General features: G+C 30.8%; 2 protein-coding genes across 2 annotated transcripts; one reads left to right on the top strand and one right to left on the bottom strand.

Moving 5' to 3' along the window:
• The first annotated feature begins 458 nt into the window (after positions 1 to 458).
• Positions 459 to 4,201, top strand: LOC117933606 (rust resistance kinase Lr10-like). The gene is made up of 6 exons (XM_034855060.1): positions 459 to 1,212; positions 1,303 to 1,347; positions 1,473 to 1,496; positions 1,824 to 1,880; positions 2,341 to 2,361; positions 2,898 to 4,201. The coding sequence occupies exons 1-6, from the start codon at positions 489 to 491 to the stop codon at positions 4,019 to 4,021; spliced, it is 1,995 nt and encodes a 664-aa protein (XP_034710951.1). The 5' UTR covers positions 459 to 488; the 3' UTR covers positions 4,022 to 4,201.
• A 16,557-nt stretch (positions 4,202 to 20,758) lies between these two features.
• On the bottom strand, positions 20,759 to 22,842 carry LOC117933618 (F-box protein SKIP8-like). Its single transcript, XM_034855071.1, has 2 exons — positions 22,631 to 22,842; positions 20,759 to 20,932 (listed from the first exon to the last, which is right to left on the bottom strand). Exons 1-2 carry the CDS (start codon positions 22,820 to 22,822, stop codon positions 20,861 to 20,863), a joined length of 264 nt encoding a protein of 87 aa, XP_034710962.1. The 5' UTR covers positions 22,823 to 22,842; the 3' UTR covers positions 20,759 to 20,860.
• Between the last annotated feature and the right edge of the window lie 568 nt (positions 22,843 to 23,410).

Below are 23,410 nucleotides of genomic sequence, written 5' to 3'. Positions count from 1 at the left end.
AAAAACGTATAAACATTCACGTTACCTACTCTAAAATTTAATAATACTTTATTTATTATAATTTCAATCTTAGTGGACCGTCTTGTTTTATTTATTTCGTATGTTTTTCAAAAAATCAAAATTTGATTAAAAGAAATAATACTTAAAATACAAATAATAAAAAACTATATAAAAATCATTCTAGCAATTAGGGTTAATATCAAATATGGTGATCCTTAATTTTCATTTTCACTATGCTAATTCAGAAGCCTCTAATGATTGAACCTGATCTTTAACAAAGAGTGGGTATGTGTATCTTCAATGTGAAGTTATCCATACATAGAAAAATCAAAGTAGTTGACCAGAACGGTCAATAAGGCTCATTTCACACTCTTTTCAAGTTGCAGGAAAATTGGGACCGCAACCCTGTTGGGGCCATAATTTGATATCTCTCTCTTAAATTAAACATAAAACAAAAGAATTCCAGCTCCGTATCTCTCTCAAATGTTATGATGTTTAGAGAAGCAAAACTTGTGGTGTTTGCGCTCTTCCACACTTTCTTGCTTGCAATTTGTGCTGCTAATGGAAACCAGACTTGCCGGCCCTCTTCTTGTGGGGATATTCAAAACATCAGCTGCCCTTTCCGATTGAAAGGTGATCCGTCCTGGTGTGGTGACTCTGACCATGAATTGGTCTGCGAAAACAATCGTACTATGGTAAACTTCTGGGAGGGTGAGAAATACTATGTTGCTGATATCAACTACGATCACTATACCATTCGGGTAGTGGATCCTGGGGTGAAAAAGGGCAACTGTTTCTCAACTCCTCTCTATTCCTCGTCATTTTACAGCTTTGAGTCAAATTATTATCGGGTACTGGGAGTGACCAATACAACGGTTTTGATGAACTGCGAGCAGCCAATAAGTGATAGCAACTATATTCCTATCACTCCTTGCAACAGAAGCGATGTGACTTCACCTTCCTCACAAGCATATGTTTATGCACTAGTCAGCGGAGGAGACTCCCTGCTGGTGAATGATACTAAGTATTCATGCACCATTAGCAGGACTATTATTACTCAATCCTTGAAGCCCGGCAATCTTTCAATGTCAGATTTGCAAGAAGTATTGCTTCTGGGGCTTGATCTTTCAGTGTCAGACTTCGGTTGCGAAAGCGAATGCTTTGCGAAAGGGCTAAGCTGCTTAGTAGATTTTCCCATACAATGCATCAAGGGTAAGTATGAAAAATGTTTAATTTTATTTATTTATTTAATTATTTTGCTTGGTAACTAATATTAGTTGCTTAATTGGCTTAATGTTGCAGGCTACTCCAGGAATTGGTTCTCTGATTATTTGGAATCTTTAAGGGGTGAGACTTTGGGAGTCAAGTTTTTATCTTTGATTTTTTATTTCCTGATAAATTTCATCTTTCATTGTCCTGTATCTTTTTCATGTTAAATTTAATTTGTATTTTTTTTATTTATTAATTAACAGATGGGAGGACCTTTTCAATCAAAGGTGAGGCCTACTTAACTCTTGTTTGAATGAAGCATTGCTTTGAATTTGAATAAAGCATGCCATTAAACTGCATTTTCCAATTTGGGAAACAATTAGGGAGTGAAATTACTAAAAAGTAGCACTGCTGTCATGGCATTTTTTTTTTTTTTTCCAAAAAACAGAAGATTAATCACTTTTTAGTTAAATAAAAAAATTGAGGAGAGCCATGTGGGTGCAATTCTGCGGTAGTTGGTGATTCTCTATTTTATTTTGTTCCTTTTTTTAGATAAAATATCATTATCTAGTTTTACCACTAACATTATTTAATTACTTGATTTCATCATCCAGGCTTGAAAGAATATGATGATGAGTATTACTATTATTATGAATCTGCACTTTACGCTGGTAAGGCTTCCAGAGTTTCTATTATTATCTAATTTTCATAAATTGGGCAATAATAATAAAAATATAAAAGACATGTTATATTCAATTACATATTTAATCCCATGCATATATATATAAAATTGAGATTGTCATTTATGTAATGATTGATAATTTATTTTATTTATTTATGATAATTCAATTAAGTAAACTACTACTTTATTTTTATTATTAACCCTTAGTATAATAAATGTTTAGATTAAGGACATAATCTCCTTGCAACTTGATAATTAATAATACACATAATTTATATGCACACTTAATAATAGTAATAATTTTTCTTGTATATCTGTCTCTCTTGATTTTCAATCAATAAATAATAATAAAAATAACTCTCTTATACTGGTCTATTGCTCATCTTTAATATGTAATGCATGTGAATTTTCTTTTTTAATTTAATCATTTTTTAATTTTATTTTTGCAGGTTGGTTAATGAGATGCATAGGTAAGTCTTTCAGATCTCAATAAATAGCAAAGGATACTATGCCTTTTTTAGAGCTCATTTTGCCTTAGTCTATTAAAAGTTTTTTCAAAGAAGATTGCATAGAGGTGCCTAGTTTTATTGTTCTACATTTGGTTGTACAAATATAAATTGGAATTCCATTTCTATGAACTTCAGAATTTTAATTTCAAATGAAATTATATATTTTTGCAAATTTGTTATGTATTAAATTTTAAATTTCTTTAGAGTACAACCAAATTGAAAATTGGGCATCCAATTCCATTTCCCGATTTTAAGCAACTAAACAAATGTTCTCTCTCATTCTGGCCTTTATCATTTTGACCTCAAAAGTAGAAGAGGAACATGACTACATTGATTGGAAACCTAAAAACATCTTTCTATTGAGTCAACCAACAAGCAATTATATAGGTGAAACGACTTTTTAAACTATCTTATTTGGATTCGATAATTGAATGTGGATGATGATACACCTTCCTTTAATTTTTTTTTAATATTTTTAACATGTGATTTATATGTAGCCATGATCATCATCGGGAGGAACGTACTTGGTATATTGTGTCTGCTTGTCTATTTAATCTACAAGTTTCGACGAAGACACTTATCATTGGATGATGGTATTGAAGAATTTTTACATAGCCATAAAAATCTTCAGCCAATCAAGTACTCATATTCAGAGCTAAAAAAGATGACTCATAATTTTAAGAATAAATTAGGTCAAGGAGGTTTTGGCTCTGTGTACAAAGGAAAACTCCGAAGTGGACGCATTGTGGCTGTAAAAATGTTAGTTATGTCAAAAGCTAATGGGCAAGATTTCATCAATGAAGTTGCTACAATCGGAAGGATTCATCATGTTAATGTGGTGAGACTTGTTGGATTTTGTATACAGGGATCAAAATGGGCTCTTGTATATGACTTCATGCCCAATGGATCTCTTGATAAGTTTGTTTTTCTTGACCAAGGAAACAACATTCCTTTGAGTTGGGAAAGATTATACAAGATTGCACTTGGAGTGGCACGTGGGATTGAATACTTACATCAAGGATGTGACATGCAAATTCTCCATTTTGATATCAAGCCACACAACATTCTTCTTGATGAAGACTTCACACCAAAAGTTTCAGATTTTGGTCTTGCAAAATTATATTCAATAGATGACAGTATTGTATCCATCACTGCTGCTAGAGGAACCTTGGGCTACATTGCTGCCGAATTGTTCTACAAAAACCTTGGAGGTGTATCATTTAAGGCAGATGTTTATAGTTTTGGAATGTTGTTATTGGAAATGGTAGGGAAAAGGAAGAATGTGAATGCATTTGCAGAACATTCTAGTCAAATATATTTCCCATCATGGATTTATAATAGATATGATCAAGGAGAGGACATGGAAATGGGAGATGCCACTGAGGATGAAAAAAAGTATGTAAGGAAAATGGTGATAGTTGCGCTATGGTGTATACAAATGAAGCCCGTGGATCGTCCTTCAATGAGCAAAACATTGGAGATGCTTGAAGGAGAGGTTGAACTCTTGAAAATGCCTCCTAAGCCAACTCTATGGTCTATCGAGAATCATGAGCAATCCATGGTAGAGGTACCAATTTCATCATCCAATTCCATGGGTACAATCAGCTTAAATGGAAGGTAGTCCTACTCCATCCAGTTGCTTATTTTGTAATCCAATAATAAAGTGTGATTGTGTTTTATGTGTAAGGTTTCTATGAGATCAGTGTATGTAATAAAATAAAGTTTCTTCTTCAAACAGTAGTTTGGTTTCTTGTAAGTAAGGTTATGTACAAGTAATAAAATATCATTTTAGATGTTTGAATAGTGTTCTTGCTTGCTCGTAAAATTATCAAAGAAAATCCTCCATTTCCTTTGAAGTTCTATTTTTTTTTTTCAAGTATTCTACAAAAATAATTATTGGGGTTGTAGATGTTCAGGTAAGTTATTTTGTTCTAACTTGTTGCTAGTAATAATCTAGGCTTTCAAGGATCAATAGTGCCAATTACAACATTTCTTTTGTAAGTAATTCCATATATTTTTTGTTAGAGAAGTGTCCTTGGGGCCCTCCAAAGGTTACAATTACATTCTTGGACATTGGATTGCACTATTCCATATATGGTTCTTCAAATTAATGGACACTTTGATTTCTTCATTCATAGATTTCTACTTCTTATTGAAATTTAATTAGGACTTTGATCTTACCCTTCGCACTTTAAATCAGGCTCTCAAATCAAAAGTTGCATTTTAATAGAGAGAGAATTAACAAAGAAGTAACAATTTGAGAGCTCAAACCTTTCCTTGATATATGTCTATTACTATAATTCATTATGAGCATAAAATTGTAAGAGTAAATAAATATTCAAAATTTTAAAATGGTCTCCTACAACTCACACCCTTTCAATAATTTTTGTGGACCATTGTACATGTGGTCAATTTTGATGCTTTATTTATTGAATATGACTTTTCAAATAAAACCATCGAGTCAATTTTCTTGACACTAAAAGTAAGTTGGTCCTTATATTTAAAGGACTATTTCTTTTATCTTTAGAAATGTGAAATGTGCTAGATGTGATAGGACCATAATACTACATGAATTATGCCGATAATACCATACATTGTATTCCAGTATGTATCTATGAGCAATGTCTATTTTAATTTATTTATGAATATATTTTGCCTTCTAGATTTCCAAAGCTTCACTCCTATTAAATATAGAATATGGGGAATCTAGATTTTCCATGAATTGGTCAAAACCTGTGTGTGGAAATTGTGAAGCAGAAGGTGGGAAATGCAGGTTGAAGATGAGTAATGGCATGTAATCTGAAATTGAGTGCATAAAGAAGCCAGAAAAAGGTACGTGCTACACAATATTAGCCCATGCCATATTCCTTTGCACCCTGATATGGAACCTCTTCTCCAATAAATGGGAATCAATATTATTAATGTGCTGCATTTGAGATTGGGTACAAATAGAAGAGGATAAGAATATATACATAGATTGTTCTATAGCATTCCAATATATCCAATATAATTCAGCCACAACATGTGTTATGAAACAACACTAAAAGTCTGTTTGGTAATCATTTTAGCAAGTGCTTTTAGCATGAAAAGTGTCTTTAAAAAAAAAATAAGGGTTTAACAAAATTTATGAAATACCTTTAAAAATTTTTAAAATTCTTTATAGTATTTTTTAAAGAAACAGTTGATAAGTGATTCTCATAAAAGCACTTCTAGGTGGGCTTAAGCATGCTTAAAAAGAGAGGACTTTGTGGAAATCTAAACTTTACAGATTATATTGATGAAGCTCCAGAATGATAAGCGAGAAAATGTGAAATTCAGATGAAAAAATCAAATGGGTGTGAAGGGAGTAAAGAGATTAGGGGCATAGAGACCTCTGACATAGCTGCGAGTGATGGGGTCCGAGCTCAGAATTGAGTATTAATTGGCTAGGCTGAGGTGACCCCCTTTAAATAGACCAAACTTTTTGAGTTTTACAAGTCAACCCAATGAAATGTGGAAACATGGCATGAGTGAGTTCAGGTTCGTTTCATCATTAAGTTTGTTGTTAGGTCGGATGGCCCACAATGGCTGACCGTTTTGTCTGCATGAGCTGGCTTTGTCGACCCCTCTGCCTTCTCAGGCTGGTGAGGTACAATTATGATCATTCACCCCGGGATGGGAATAGTACACGCGTCCAAGTACACTATATGTAATCATCTTCCTTGTGCAAATGACCTGGTGGACTTAAAACTTAAATAAAATCGAAATATATATATATATATATATATATATATATATACATACATAACTAAGGTCATACTTAACAAAGCTTTAATGCACACCAAAGGACTCAAATGATTATTGTTGTATTGCATAGTCTCACATGACTTAAATAATTGCAGTCCCTTATGTAAAATGATGCATGAATCAGTTTCTTTCCTCATTGGCCCCACAGGAACCTAGTCAAGTTTTGAGAGGCTGAGTGTCAGATGCCATTCATTGTCATAATTAGAGTCGAAAAAATATGGTAAGATTCGTGATACAATGACTAAGAAATTTTGCTACTCCACTTGCTTTGCATTGGTAGAAGGTCCATCCATAGATGTCCAGACATAAATATGACTTGAAGTAGAGATGGCAACATGCAACTAACAGAATTGATTGATACCTAATAATCCATGGAGAAAGGTGTATAGATAAGATAGAACTTATTAAACTAGCTTGGAGGTTCATAAATTTATAAAAATCAATTATAATATATACTTATACCAAATATGAGTTTTTTTTTCTTTGTTATTTTTTTCCCTCCTTTAAATTTCAGATTTGATTTTAATAAATTTCTGGATTTGCTTTTGAGATCAACTTTAGTTATGTTAGTTCTTTGAAAAAACACACAAAAACCTTCCATCATGCTTTGCAATGAAATTTCCACCCTAAATCCCCTTTAAATAACATATAATTGTCTTAGGTGGAGAGCGTAAAAGACTATTAAATTGGTTCAATCTATTTAGTAGCAACAAAATATCAAAGCAAAACCCTAAAACATGCATCTTCCAACAATTTGACAATTTGCAGTAATTATCGTCTATAAGAGGGAGGTTTTTGTTTTTTGTTTTTTTGTTTTTTTTTTTTGTTTTTTGTTTTTTTTTTTTTGCTAAAATGGGAAAGAAGGGAATTCAAGTTCAAGAGTAGTCATTTTAATTACTTAGGAAATTCATGTTTTAATCCAATATTTAGTAACAATGTCTAAAATATGTATTTAATATAATAAAAAAATACATGCACACATACTTAAGACAATTATTTTCAGTAATTCTAATCCTTCACCTATTAAATAAGATAACAACTTGCAAGGACCTCCTCCTTTCACAAGCATGTGTGTATGTCTAATAATTAGATAGCTCCTCGTGCTTGACTAGCTACAAAACATTACATATAGAAAAATCAAACATTGTGGACAAGTTGATGTACCTAGTCACCCTCATACTTCAATACTAACTATAATGGTTAATTAATGCTATAGAAAAATCAAACATTGTGGGCAAGTTGAGTTGATGTACCCATTCACCCTCATAAATTAATACTGACTATGATATTCAATGCTATAGAAAAATCGAACACTAGGAGAAAGTTGATCAAAGCATTTAACAACCAATTAAGAACTATAGAGTGGTGTTTTGAATCTTAACTTTCACTAATGAGCCCCAATGCCCTAAACACAACCTAGCTAATAGAAAATTTAGCTTAATTGATTTTGAACTTGTGATTCAAACTTATATTTTCCCATGTTTAACCATCATCCAAGTGCAAGGAGAAGCAAAAGGTGGACTGGTCGAGCTGCAACTTCAACAAGTTCTTCACAAATCGGGTCCAAATCTAGAAAAATGATGTTTGATGATCCAATGATATTTGAGCAATCTAGAGAAAGTAAGAGGGGAAAAACATGGATTAGTGGACTCAAGAATTAGTTAGGCTTATTATGGTAACCATGTACACTTGGTTTATATTAAGGTGAGACACATTTTTGCCTCTCTTTAAAAGTGATATTCACCACTAGCCATGGCATAACTCCTCATGCTATAGCTCAAATAGCTTTGCGTTGGGCTTAGAATTGCTTCCTCAACCCAATTAGGCTCTAATGCTGGGTCTCAAAAGTGTTGGGCTAGGCTAAATCCGAGCCAGCTTATGGGTCGACATGATACTGCATTCCAATTCTAGAGACGTCATCTTAAGAAACTGAAAATTGGATTTGTTCAACAAGGAGGAGTAGGGCAAATGGAGTTGGAAGGGAGAACCTAAAAGTAAGAAAGCAAGATGCATTGGAGCAAGATGCAGTGAGGAGTTTGCTTAATGCTAATAAGGCATCATACATTTTCTGATTTGTGAAGTAAATTCTTATTTTTTATTTATTTTCTGAAGTGAATTCCAAATGGAAAACTACGAAAAGTAGTTTGTTTCTAGCAAGAAAATAATTGAATAGGAAAATAGGTCATCTTACAAAATTGTATTCATACTTTAGGAGATAAAATATTATGTTGCCTGCTCTGGTGATCACAAGTCACAATTAACAAAAATATCATGTTAGCTACATACCCCAAGAGAAAACAATGTCAACACCATGTGACATGTTTATTTATTTGTCAATTTTTCAAAATAAAAAAATAAATTATTTATTTTGTTAGACTAATATTTACGTATCGATGTAGAAAAACAAAACATTTGCTATATTTAAGGTTGTTGATTACATAAAATAATCACTATACTCATGCTGGACATATTTCTTATATTTAATTATAATGCCAGTCCTAGTGGTATCAACTTAAAAATAAATAAATTCATGAGAAAGAAGCATGTTGGAAAATAAAATTATATCCACATTTAAGAAAGTAAAATATCATGTCTTTGCCTTAGGAAAAGAACACTACCATGGTGGAAAAGTGGGAGGCATTGCAACGGCTTAATCATCCAGCTTTTACTTGATTGATTAGAGATCTCAATATACTTGATTGACTAGAGATCTCAGTATTGGAGAACAAACCCCAAACCCTAAATTACATTAGCTGACTTTTGTCTTGGAATCAAAAGAGTGGCATCGCTATAGAGGAAATGATAAAAAATAAAAATTTACACCTTCAAAATAATCCATGGAAAGTGTTAATGCATTGACCTAGATAGATTAAGTTGGCATTTTTATTTCGTTCATCTTGATTTAGAACTCTATATATTTTCTCGTGACTTACACCATTTGGAAGACTCAAGATTGTTGCGGAATCAGCCTTGGGAATATAGGTATGTATAACAAGTTTTAAAAAAAGGGTAATGGCTTTTAAAAATGACAAAAAAAAAGGGACTTTAGGGAATTGAAAACTAGGTGTTTGATTTAATTATGAAACAGGATTTTAAGATCACACACTCAAGTGTTATGATCAACTAAAAAGGCACCTGAAGTGTTGCACTCAAGCTCCAGAACAGCTTAAGCACGCTTAAAAAGAGAGGACTTTGTGGAAATCTAAACTTTACAGATTATATTGATGAAGCTCCAGAATGATATATATGGCTGATATATATAAACCAGCGAGAAAATGTGAAATTCAGATGAAAAAATCAAATGGGTGTGAAGGGAGTAAAGAGATTAGGGGCACAGAGACCTCTGCCATAGCTGCAAGTGATGGGGTCCGAGCTCAGAATTGAGTATTAATTGGCTGAGGTGCCCCCCTTAAAATAGACCAAACTTTTTGAGGCTTTTACAAGTCAACCCAATGAAATGTGGAAACGTGGCATGAGTGAGTTCAGGTTCGTTTCATCATCAAGTTTGTCGTTAGGTCGGATGGCCCACAATGGCTGACCGTTTTGTCTGCATGAGCTAGCTTTGTCGACCCCTCTGCCTTCTCAGGCTGGTGAGGTACAATTATGATCATTCACCCTGGGATGGGAATAGTACACGCGTCCCAAGTACACTATATGTAATCATCTTCCTTGTGCAAATGACCTGGTGGACTTAAAACTTAAATAAAATCGAAATATTAATATATATATATATATATACATACATAACTAAGGTCATATTTAATTGATGGTCTAGACTAGGATAAAATATTAATGAAATCTACATGTGTATGTGTAATAGTTTAATTTATATAATGATATAAATATACTTTCTTTTTTCTTTTTGAAACCAAAATTTTATCTTTTTAAATGAAAATTTGTCATCTCCTTACAAATGTGTAATGAGCTTGATGTGATACAGGAAAGGTGTGAATTTCTCAACCATGGATTTTTGGGGTCAAGTTAATTTATTGTACGGCGTGCTCGGTAGACCATAAGGGATGCCAATGTTGAAAAGTGAAGTAAGACAAAATGAAACTGACTTGCTTCTCATCGTCTTCCATCTAGCTCATCTACTTTCAAACAAAAAATCCACCATTAGGAAATTCTCACCTTCTTCCATCTATCACATCTGGCTCATCTACTTTTCCATGAAAAATCCACCATTAGGAAGTTCTCACCTTCCATTTATCATATCTAGTTCATCTACTTTTCTATAAAAAAAATCCACCATTAAGAAGTTTTCACCCTTTCCCATCTATCTCATTGCACATATCCAAAGGCAAAGGAATCAAATACTCCAAATGCAAGGACAAACCTTAATATAATGCCAAGATTGACTAGGGGGTCTTCTTTTCAAAAGTCATATATGTATAGATTCCATCACCATAAATTAATACTGGCCCATATGTAAGAACATCGAACCACACAAAAATGTGAATTGTAGAGTTCACATGTATATGATTGACCATATGGAAACAAAAACAATCATGGGAATTACCAAAGATGTATGATGCTACAAGGGGGTTTTCATTTCAAAAAACATATATGTATAGATTCCATCACTATAAATTAATAGTGGCCCATATGTAAGAACATTGAGCCACACAAAAATGTGAATTGCAATGAGTTCACATGTATATGATTGACCATATGGAAATAAAAATAGTCATTGGAATTACCAAAGATGTATGATGCTACAAGAGGGTCTTCATTTCAAAAGACATATATGTATAGATTCCATCACTATAAATTAATAGTGGGCCATATGTATGAACATTGAACCACACAAAAATGTGAATTGAAATGAGTTCACATGTATATGATTGACCATATGGAAACAAAATCAGTCATTGGAATTACAAAAAATGTATGATGCCACATATTTGTTGCTGGTTAATCAAAATTTACTATAATACTCATGTAGAGGGAAAAATTCCTTCTTTTGTTTTTTGTTTATGATCTTGTTTTTTGTTTATTTTTTTATATGTAGAGATACAAAGAGTCCAATTCAGATTGGAGCTATATTAATCTTGCTTTGAGATGAAACTCAACCAAGGAACAAGTTGAACAAATCATAACATGAAGAAGAGCCAAGCATATACGTCTGTAAGTGTAAAAACTTAAGGTGACATGGAGTCACTTATCCCTAGTCTCATATGGTCACCTAAAGTATAATTTATGTATTTTATTTTATATTTGTTGTGATCATTATCTATACACATGAAGAGGTTTTATAGATGAAAACCTAGTAAAAAAATGTTTTAATGTTTTTTTAAGGAATAGAGAAACAATAAACAACACTATTTTCCCGGGAATATGAAGAAATGTTGATGTTAACATTTTTGCTTTTAAAGAGCCTATGAAAAATTTCCCATTTTCTATTACTAGGGGAATTCTTTGTTTACAACTTCAAGATATTGAATATTTTGATTATGTGCTTTTGGAAATATTCATAATGTATCCATTCACTGTGATGGTGACTTTGACGAATTTTTTTATTTATTAAAATGATTAAAAAATGGTAGGCTCTTCACTAAGATTGTATTGGCAATAGGTTGTACAAGCCTCAAGGATTTTAATCATTTATAGTATAGCATTTCCTTAAGATAATTTACATTTTTCTGTGTGGTTCATTTGATTTCAATCAATGTTGAAATAGGGTCCACGATTCGATGGGATGATCAACCAGGCTATAGTGAGTGATAATTCCATACAGTGCTTTTATAGCCCACCATGCTATGTAGTCAGTCAAGCAAAAAGCATGATAATTAAGAAGTCATGGTCTTGTTGCTTCTTGATCAAGTAGAAATGTTAACATGTTACATAGAGTATCACTATAGGTAGAAATTGGCCTATGTCGTTCTATGGAAAATATAAAATAAAATAAAATAATTACTACACACAAAGCTTTGATCAATTATATGGCCATTGAAGAGTGGGCTTTTGCAAGTTTCTAGGCCATGGAATTACTAAACCATTCATGTTTCGGTAAAATATTAAGTTGGTAGTTGTTAGATGCTAGATAGCCTGTGGAATATTCCAAGGATTAGAAATAGTTAGAAAACAACCATCAAATAAAGTGAGTTTCAATAATAATTTGTTACTATTAGATGCTAAAGTAGTCTATCTTTGGATAAAAATAATATGGTACTATTATTTCCAAAAATTTAAACATTATCTGCATTTAAAGTTAGTACATTAACTTTTCATGGCTTATAAATGAGTTCATAAACAATATTCCAGGCTATTTCCTTGGGTTCCAAAATGCCTTCTAGGGAGACAAGCCCAAAAACTAGTCCATGATCCTAACTCGGCCTAAGTCGTGTATGGATATGGACTGGCCGAAGTTGTGGCTTACCACTAGGCTTGACCCATGAGCCTATTGTTGGGGTTGATTATGAAATAAATTAGTAAATCTCTTTGTTCCTTAACTATACTTCAAAATTGTCCTCTATATGTTTGATATTTTTTATGGCCTTCCCATTAATTGTTTTTAAAACAATAACTCCCACTTTTCATGGAAAAGAAGAACCATTATAGAATTAGTCAAGCTTGATCTATACGAATTTAGTTAAGAATTTGTTGGTATCCTAGAATTTGTTGGGTCTTTCTTAATAATCCTTTTGAAAATGATTATATATATATATTGGTTATCTCCACCATGTTTAGTCCATTTGATTAGCAGATTTTGGACATTATTTGTCCCTCATAAATTTTGTGGGGAAATTTCAAAGCCAGTTTTTCCATGGAAAATAGAAACCATCTAACCATCAGTCAAGCTTTTCCACCATCCTTTCAATCCTTGTAAGATACATCAACTATCCCACAATTTTTAATGTTTCTATATTGACACCTTCCCAAAAGGTCCTTCTCAATGATTCTTTTAAAAATAATGGCACCCATTTTCTTATGGAAAACAATATATATGTGTGTGTTTGTGTGTATATATATATATATACATAGTGTTTAGTCTATTTGATTGACACATTTTGGACATTATTCCTCCCTCATAAATTTTGTGGAAAATTTTTCAATGCCTACTTGCTATGTGAAATAAGAAATTACCGAAGGAATTAATCAAACTTTTCTACCTTTGTTTATACTCTTGTTACATACATTAACTGCCCCGCAATGTTTAATGTGTCTTTGTTGATACCTTCCTAAAAGATACTTCCCAAAATTCTTTTGAAAATATTACATATCGCTAAGAAGTTACTTTTTATTGTAAAAAACATGGTGAGAATAATTTTTGCATAGTATATAACATTGTGCCATGAACTCCACTTTTTACCTCAAAATTATTTATGGCAAAATATCACTTTCAATCATGAATTTACATTTCGGTTTTTAAATTATCGTAAGAATAATTATCATATAATATTTGACTTTCTACTATAAACTTTATTTTTTAGTAGAAAAATATTTATAATAAAAATATATAAGCAAAAACTTACAAATTTCAATTTTTGTTTAATTTTTTTTCTATAATCTAATTTACAATAGAAAATTACTTGTTATTTTAATTATATATACACCACTTTTTCAATAATTTACAATAGAAAATATATTTTGGTAAAATAAAAATTTTCATAATTTTATGGTTATCATATATCCTATTTCACAATCAACGTGGTTGAAAATATAATACATCATTTGTTTGTGATTATAAGTGGTAACTTTCACTCAAACCTCTAACTAGTTAAGATAGTAATTAAAGCAAAATCTAAATCCTGATCTCTCGATTGATTGTTTTTATAGATTGGTTTTCTCTCCATAAAGTTTTTCCTTCCGCCCTTCTAAATAAATAGTTTTGTTATGTTTAGTTGTGGTACCACCCTCTTTCCAAGTAAACAATTTCAATGAAATTTTAAAACTGATAACCTATGCAAAACAATCATTAATGTTTCACCTACCAAGAACAAGTTATGCTATTATTCACCTAATTACATGTAAATTTCACAATCATCTCATAATTATAGTGAAGAAAAAAATCATTTTCTTTTATGTTATTCTTTTTTAATATGTAGTTAGCTAATGTTTTAATCAATGGTTCATGATTAATGTGATCTTTATATAATATGCTTCTATTTAGGCTCGTTTTTTGTTTTAAGGTCATTCTTATCTTTAAACTTAAAGTCTTAAAATATAATAAAATAAAGTTCTATTTAAACCAAAGTCAAATTAAATTTTATTTAGCTTTAAGATAAATTAAACAAATCTCATTTGAGAAATTGAGGCTTACAACATCAATTTCCCTTTTTACCAATAATTTTCTTATTAAGAAATGAGGTGCTTTAGAGAGTTACTAGTTTCCTTATTCTTAAGAGAAATTTCATAAGAAGAACTAATCATATGATTCATGAAGAAATAAATAAAATCAAAATCAGATTTTGGAGAGCCTTAGGTTAGTCAATAAAGTCATCCTCTTTCAAATTAGACAATGTAGGAGATACCAACTTAGGTTTCACTAGGAATGTAGTAGCAAATTCCACAAAGACAAAATTCCAATTGAAACTCACAAAAAGAGAATTATTTGAAAGTTTGAAGGTGGATGCATCAAGAAAGATATATAATTACAATCAATTTCTTTCCTCATTGGCCCCACAGGAACTAGTCAAGTTTTGAGAGGCTGAGTGTTAGATGTCATTCATAGTCATAATTAGAGTTGAAAAAAGATGATAAGATTTGTCATACAATGACTAAGAAATTTTGCTACTCCACTTGCTTTGCATTGGTAGAAGGTCTATCTATAGATGTCCAGACATAAATATGACTTGAAGTAGAGATGGCAACATGCTACTAACAGAATTGATTGATACCTAATATTCTGTGGAGAAAGGTGTATAGATAAGATAAAACCTATTAAACTAGCTTGGAGGTTCATAAATTCATAAGTAACGGTTATATTATATACTTTTACCAAATATGAGTTTTTTTTTCTTTGTTATTTTTCCCCCTTTAAATTTCAGATTTGATTTTAAAAAATTTTTGGATTTGCTTTTGAGATCAACTTTAGTTATGTCAGTTCTTTGAAAAAAAAAATACAAAAACCTTCCATCATGCTTTGAAATGAAATTTCCACCCTAAATCCCCATTAAATAACATATAATTGTCTTAGGTGGAGAGCATAAAAGACTATTAAATTGGTTCAATCTATTTAGTAGCAACAAAACATTAAATCAAAACCTTAAAACATGCATCTTCCAACAATTTAACAATTTGTAATAATTATCGTCTATAAGAGGGAGTTTTTTTTTTTTTTTTGTTAAAATGGGAAAGAAGGGAATTCAAGTTCAAGAGTAGTCATTTTAATTACTTAGGAAATTCCTATTTTAATCCAATATTTAGTAACAATATCTAAAACATGTATTTAATATAATAAAAAAATACACACACACATACTTAAGACAATTATTTTCAGTAATTCTAATCCTTCACCTATTAAATAGGATAACAACTTGCAAGGACCTCCTCTTTTCACAAGCATGTGGGTATGTCTAGTAATTAGATAGCTCGTCATGCTTGACTAGCTACAGAACATTATATATAGAAAAATCAAACATTGTGGACAAGTTGATGTACCTAGTCACCCTCATACTTCAATAGTAACTATAATAGTTAATGCTATAGAAAAATCAAACATTGTGGGCAAGTTGAGTTGATGTACCCATTCACCCTCATAATTTAATGCTGGCTATGATATTCAATGCTATAAAAAAATCAAACACTGGGAGAAAGTTGATTTTTCACCTGCCAAGAACAAGTTATGCTATTATTCACCTAATCACATGTAAATTTCACAATCATTTCATAATTATAGTGAAGAAAAAAATCATTTTCTTTTATGTTATTCTTTTTTAATATGTAGTTAGCTAATGTTTTAATCAATGGTTCATGATTAATGTGATCTTTATATAATATGCTTCTATTTAGGCTCGTTTTTTGTTTTAAGGTCATTCTTATCTTTAAACTTAAAGTCTTAAAATATAATAAAATAAAGTTCTATTAAACCAAAGTCAAATTAAATTTTATTTAGCTTTAAGATAAATTAAACAAATCTCATTTGAGAAATTGAGGCTTACAACATCAATTTCCCTTTTTACCAATAATTTTCTTATTAAGAAATGAGGTGCTTTAGAGAGTTACTAGTTTCCTTATTCTTAAGAGAAATTTCATAAGAAGAACTAATCATATGATTCATGAAGAAAAAAATAAAATCAAAATCAGATTTTGGAGAGCCTTAGGTTAGTCAATAAAGGCATCCTCTTTCAAATTGGACACTGTAGGAGATACCAACTTAGGTTTCACTAGGAATGTAGTAGCAAATTCCACAAAGACAAATTTCCAATTGAAACTCACAAAAAGAGAATTATTTGAAAGTTTGAAGGTAGATGCATCAAGAAAGATATATAATTACAAACAAAAAAAAAAATGATCTCTCATGGTTCCAAGTTGTAGTCCCTTATGTAAAATGATGCATGAATCAATTTCTTTCCTCTTTGGCCCCATAGGAACTAGTCAAGTTTTAAGAGACTAAGTGTTAGATGTCATTCATTGTCATAATTAGAGTTGAAAAAAGATGATAAGATTCATCATACAAACTAAGAAATTTTGCTACTCCACTTGCTTTGCATTGGTAGAAGGTCTATCCATAGATGTCCAGACATAAATATGACTTGAAGTAGAGATGGTAACATGCTACTAACAGAATTGATTGATACTTAATAATCTATGGAGAAAGGTGTATAGATAAGATAGAACCTATTAAACTAGCTTGGAGGTTCATAAATTCATAAGTAACGGTTATATTATATACTTTTACCAAATATGAGTTTTTTTTTTCTTTGTTATTTTTTTTCCTCCTTTAAATTTCAGATTTGATTTTAATAAATTTCTAGATTTTCTTTTGAGATCAACTTTAGTTATGTCAGTTCTTTGAAAAAAAAATACAAAAACCTTCCATCATGCTTTGAAATGAAATTTCCACCCTAAATCCCTATTAAATAACATATAATTGTCTTAGGTGGAGAGCGTAAAAGACTATTAAATTGGTTCAATCTATTTAGTAGCAACAAAATATCAAAGCAAAACCCTAAAACATGTATCTTCCAACAATTTGACAATTTGTAGTAATTATCGTCTATAAGAGAGAGTTTTTTTTTTTTTTTTTTAGCTAAAATGGGAAAGAATGGAATTCTATTTCAAGAGAAGTCATTTTAATTACTTAGGAAATTCCTGTTTTAATCCAATATTTAGTAACAATATCTAAAACATGTATTTAATATAATAAAAAAAGACACACACACATACTTAAGACAATTATTTTCAGTAATTCTAGTCCTTCACCTATTAAATAGGATAACAACTTGCAAGACCTCCTCCTTTCATAAGCATGGGGGTATGTCTAGTAATTAGATAGCTCCTCGTGCTTGACTAGCTACAGAACATTATATATAGAAAAATCAAACATTGTGGACAAGTTGATGCACCTAGTCACCCTCATACTTCAATGCTAACTATAATAGTTAATGCTATAGAAAAATCAAACATTGTGGGCAAGTTGAGTTGATGTACCCATTCACCCTCATAATTTAATGCTGACTATGATATTCAATGCTATAGAAAAATCAAACACTGGGAGAAAGTTGATTTTTCACCTACCAAGAACAAGTTATGCTATTATTCACGTAATTACATGTAAATTTCACAATCATCTCATAATTATAGTGAAGAAAAAAATCATTTTCTTTTATGCTATTCTTTTTTAATATGTAGTTAGCTAATGTTTTAATCAATGGTTCATGATTAATGTGATCTTTATATAATATGCTTCTATTTAGGCTCGTTTTTTGTTTTAAGGTCATTCTTATCTTTAAACTTAAAGTCTTAAAATATAATAAAATAAAGTTCTATTTAAACCAAAGTCAAATTAAATTTTATTTAGCTTTAAGATAAATTAAACAAATCTCATTTGAGAAATTGAGGCTTACAACATCAATTTCCCTTTTTACCAATAATTTTCTTATTAAGAAATGAGGTGCTTTAGAGAGTTACTAGTTTCCTTATTCTTAAGAGAAATTTCATAAGAAGAACTAATCATATGATTCATGAAGAAATAAATAAAATCAAAATCAGATTTTGGAGAGCCTTAGGTTAGTCAATAAAGACATCCTCTTTCAAATTGGACAATGTAGGAGATACCAACTTAGGTTTCACTAGGAATGTAGTAGCAAATTCCACAAAGACAAAATTCCAATTGAAACTCACAAAAAGAGAATTATTTGAAAGTTTGAAGGTGGATGCATCAAGAAAGATATATAATTACAAACAAAAAAAAAAATGGTCTCTCATGGTTCCAAGTTGCAGTCCCTTATGTAAAATGGTGCATGAATCAATTTCTTTCCTCATTGGCCCCACAGGAACTAGTCAAGTTTTGAGAGGCTGAGTGTCAGATGTCATTCATAGTCATAATTAGAGTTGAAAAAAAATGATAAGATTTGTCATACAATGACTAAGAAATTTTGCTACTCCACTTGCTTTGCATTGGTAGAAGGTCTATCTATAGATGTCCAAACATAAATATGACTTGAAGTAGAGATGGCAACATGCTACTAACATAATTGATTGATACCTAATAGTCTGTGGAGAAAGGTGTATAGATAAGATAAAACCTATTTAACTAGCTTGGAGGTTCATAAATTCATAAGTAACGGTTATATTATATACTTTTACCAAATATGAGTTTTTTTTTTCTTTGTTATTTTTCCCCCTTTAAATTTCATATTTGATTTTAAAAAATTTTTGGATTTGCTTTTGAGATCAACTTTAGTAATGTCAGTTCTTTGAAAAAAAAATACAAAAACCTTCCATCATGCTTTGAAATGAAATTTCCACCCTAAATCCCCATTAAATAACATATAATTGTCTTAGGTGGAGAGCATAAAAGACTATTAAATTGTTCAATCTATTTAGTAGCAACAAAATATCAAAGAAAAACCCTAAAACATGCATCTTCCAACAATTTAACAATTTGTAATAATTATCATCTATAAGAGGGAGTTTTTTTTTTTTTTTTTGCTAAAATGGGAAAGAAAGGAATTCAAGTTCAAGAGTAGTCATTTTAATTACTTAGGAAGTTCCTATTTTAATCCAATATTTAGTAACAATGTCTAAAAGATGTATTTAATATAATAAAAATATACATACACACATACTTAAGACAATTATTTTCAGTAATTCTAATCCTTCACCTATTAAATAGGATAACAACTTGCAAGAACCTCCTCTTTTCACAAGCATGTGGGTATGTCTAGTAATTAGATAGCTCGTCGTGCTTGACTAGCTACAGAACATTATATATAGAAAAATCAAACATTGTGGACAAGTTGATGTACCTAGTCACCCTCATACTTCAATACTAACTATAATAGTTAATGCTATAGAAAAATCAAACATTGTGGGCAAGTTGAGTTGATGTACCCATTCATCCTCATAATTTAATGCTGACTATGATATTCAATGCTATAGAAAAATCAAACACTGGGAGAAAGTTGATCAAAGCATTTAACAACCAATTAAGAACTATAGAGTGGTGTTTTGAATCTTAACTTCCACTAATGAGCCCAATGCCCTGAACACAACCTATATAATAGAACATTTAGCTTAATTGATTTTGAACTTGTGATTCAAACTTGTATTTTCCCATGTTTAACCATCATCCAAGTGCTATAAGAAATAAACATTGTGCGCAGCTTTGTTGATATTGGCCACCACACTGTCATAAATCATATAGTCCATTATGCATGTGTCAATTTCAAACAATGGCCTACCAATGAATTTTGTTAGCAATAAATCACTACAATAAAATTGATTATTAGTGACAATAAATTTTGTCGCAGAAGATAATAATATTGTCGCCAAATAGATTTTGCAATGAAAATTCTTTCGTTTCATGGACGTCGCCAATTCCTCGTCGCGAAAAGTTTTAGCAACGAATTAAATATTTCGCCTCCAAAATTATACAGAGACAAAAAAATTTTTGTGTCTAATAATTTTTTATGATAAAAAACTTTGTTGCTAAATATTTAAACTTTTGTTGCTAAATATACTCAGTGAAAATTAAGTTGTCGCCAATTGGTAAAAAAGAAACAACAAAATTGATATTTTTGTTACTAAATAGATTTTGTTACAAAACCTTATTTTGTTACCAATGGTTAAGGTTATATATATATAAATTAAATCATATCTTATTCAATTAATATTATATTGCTTAAGTTATATAAAATTATAACACCTGATTTAATAATTAAATTATGTGATAAGATAGGTCAAATTAATACATAATTGGTAATATTGCCACCAATACAAAATAATATTTGTTATATCCACATATACAAATAAAGGTACCAAACATTACAATCCATATTTGAAAAATATGATAAGTTCCAAAACAAAAAGATAAATAACAAACTAAAAATATTTACATGTGCAAAATTTTATAAAATTAAAAAAACACAAGTAAAAAAACTAAAATATACATCAACTCCCGAAGTTTATTTGATGCAATCCATCTAGATCTTGATAAGGATGTGGTAATCAAGGTTCATGAACTCTGACTCTTGATATATCCAAATCTCGGGTCTTACAGTTATATTCATATTTCAACCTCTATGAAGGCTTGAGCACTTTCTAGCATTAGTTTGCCTTTGTAATTCCAACTCTTTTTCTACAAACAAGGAAAGTCAAATTGTGTGAGATACAATTAATTGAATAAATGAAAGTTCCATGAATACATTCAAATAAAATTTAAGTGTCTAACTCTCATCCTATTTTTATTAAATGCCTAAGGCATAATGCAAATGTCCAAAGTCCAAAAGCTATAATAATAACCCAAGCCCAATATCTAATATGAATGTTCAAGCCCAATATCCAAAGCCCACATTAAATAGTAATGAGTTCCAAGCCCAAATAACCAATATAAATATCCAAACCCAACAAGCCCAATATACAATACAAATGTTCAAGCCCAAATCAAATAATAATAACAATACCCAAACCCACTATCCAATATAAATGCCCAAAGTCCAAATCAAATAATAATAACAATATCCAAGCCCAACATCCAATATAAATATCTCAACCCAATATTCAATAAAAATGTCCAAGCCCAAAAGTCCATACAATTATTCAAAGCCCAAATCTAAAAAATGAAAATAATTAGGCCAAATTTAATATTTCAAATTAAAATACAAATTCAATACACAATAATTAATCAATACAAATTAAAAACATGTTAACTTAAAATTAAATCATTCAAAATAAAATCCCAAAATCATCTAAATCCAACCCCTTTACACACAATATTCAAATTAACCAAAAACTTTAACACAATATTCAAATCAACATTCAAATTAACCCCAAAATTCACACACAATATTTAAATTAACCAAATATACCCAATTTCCAAATTAACCCAAAGTCTAAATACAATTATCAAAACAACCCAAAATTTACACAATATTCAAATCAAATAAATGCAAATTTAACATTAATAATACCCAAAATTAATCAATAAGTTAAATATCCAAGGCCCAAACCAATGCATATATTAAAGCCCAACTGAAATAATAATAACAATACTAAGACCAATATCCAAATCCACAATTATTTCCCAATTAATCACATACCTACTAAAGCAACAGGTTTAAGACTATAAACTAGAAAATGGGTGAAATATTGGAGGAAAAGAGCATTTTATAAGCAGAATTGGGAACTAAATTGAGGAAATTTTAAAATGCTCCTCCCTACATCACCAATCTATCCCAAACTACACATACTCTCTCTTCCCCCTCTACAAACACTGATCTTAAATCTAAAAGTGCAAACACAGCCCCAATTTGCCTTACAATAATCCAACCCATAAGACCATAGAAACATATCAATAAGTCCTATATTACACTGACATACATGACAATTGACAAAATGAACCTTTCCCAAAGAATCCTGGAATGCAAACTAAATCTCCAAAATTATTTTGCTAAAAAAAATTCCTTCTTATAATAAATTAAGTAAATGGATATAAGAAGTTGCTTTTGTATAATGGTTCAACCAAACCAAATTGTTGAATTAGCCTAGTTTTACAGAGGATTTTGTCTCTTCAAGCTCCAAATATTAAAAATCCAAGATTCAAAATTTCCTTTTCCACAGCCTATCAAAGCAAAAAAAGAAGGTATATGCATTCTTTTTCCTCAGTTTCTCAACAACCAAAGAAAAAAGAATCAAGATTACAAGCGCTTCAAATCTTGGAGTGAGATAATTGCAAATAAATTAGTTGAATAACACTACAAGAAACTCGAAATTCAACAGAAACAAACATAAATAAGTTCTAAATACAAACATGCATGGCAAAGAACAAAGAAATCACCTTGTGATAGAGCGCTTTCCATGCATTATCATCATTCGCAGCCTTCCACATTAACGAATTGGTCATCGAAAGCCGGCACAGACTCGGATAATCCAAGTAACTCAGCGCATGAGTCGTAATCTCCGGCACCAATTGCTCCATCATCGAGGCCCCCGTCTGCCGCTCTGATACCACCAGAGCCCTATCCAGCATCTCCTCTGCACCATCGTTCAAGTACGCCGCCGCTGCCGGTTGAGAGAGTAGGGTTTTTTTTTTCGGGGGGCGCAAGAAAGAAGAATGGGAGGGAAAAGGAAAAAAGAAGGGAGGGAAAAAGAGAGAGGAAAGGGGGGCGGCGGGAAGTTAGGGTTTTGGGGGAGAAAAAATAATAAGATAAAGAAAAATGAGAAAAAGAAAATAATAATAAAATATAAAAATGAATAAAATAACTAATAATAATAATAACAAAAAATAAATTAAAAGGGATGAGCGGACAAAAAAAAATCAAATATATTTAAATTTGAAATACAAAGATAAAAAAATGGGTTCAAAATCAATACAAAATAAAATTAAGATAAATTTTAAGGTTTAAAAATAATAATAATAATAATAATAATAATAATTTAAAGGGATGAGTGGGTCAAAACAATCAAAAATCTAAAAATTGAAAACTAAGTATAAATTTGACAGATTTAAAGGGAAGAGTGGGCCAAAACAATTAAAAGTCTTAAAATTGAAAATTAAGTATAAAATTGGGCTCATGATCAATACAAAATAAAATTAAGACAAATTTTGAGGTCTACA

The sequence above is a fragment of the Vitis riparia genome, chromosome 16 (genome assembly GCF_004353265.1).
Source record: "Vitis riparia cultivar Riparia Gloire de Montpellier isolate 1030 chromosome 16, EGFV_Vit.rip_1.0, whole genome shotgun sequence".
NCBI classification, from domain to species: Eukaryota; Viridiplantae; Streptophyta; class Magnoliopsida; order Vitales; family Vitaceae; genus Vitis; species Vitis riparia.
This window is presented reverse-complemented; position numbering and strand designations above follow the sequence as displayed.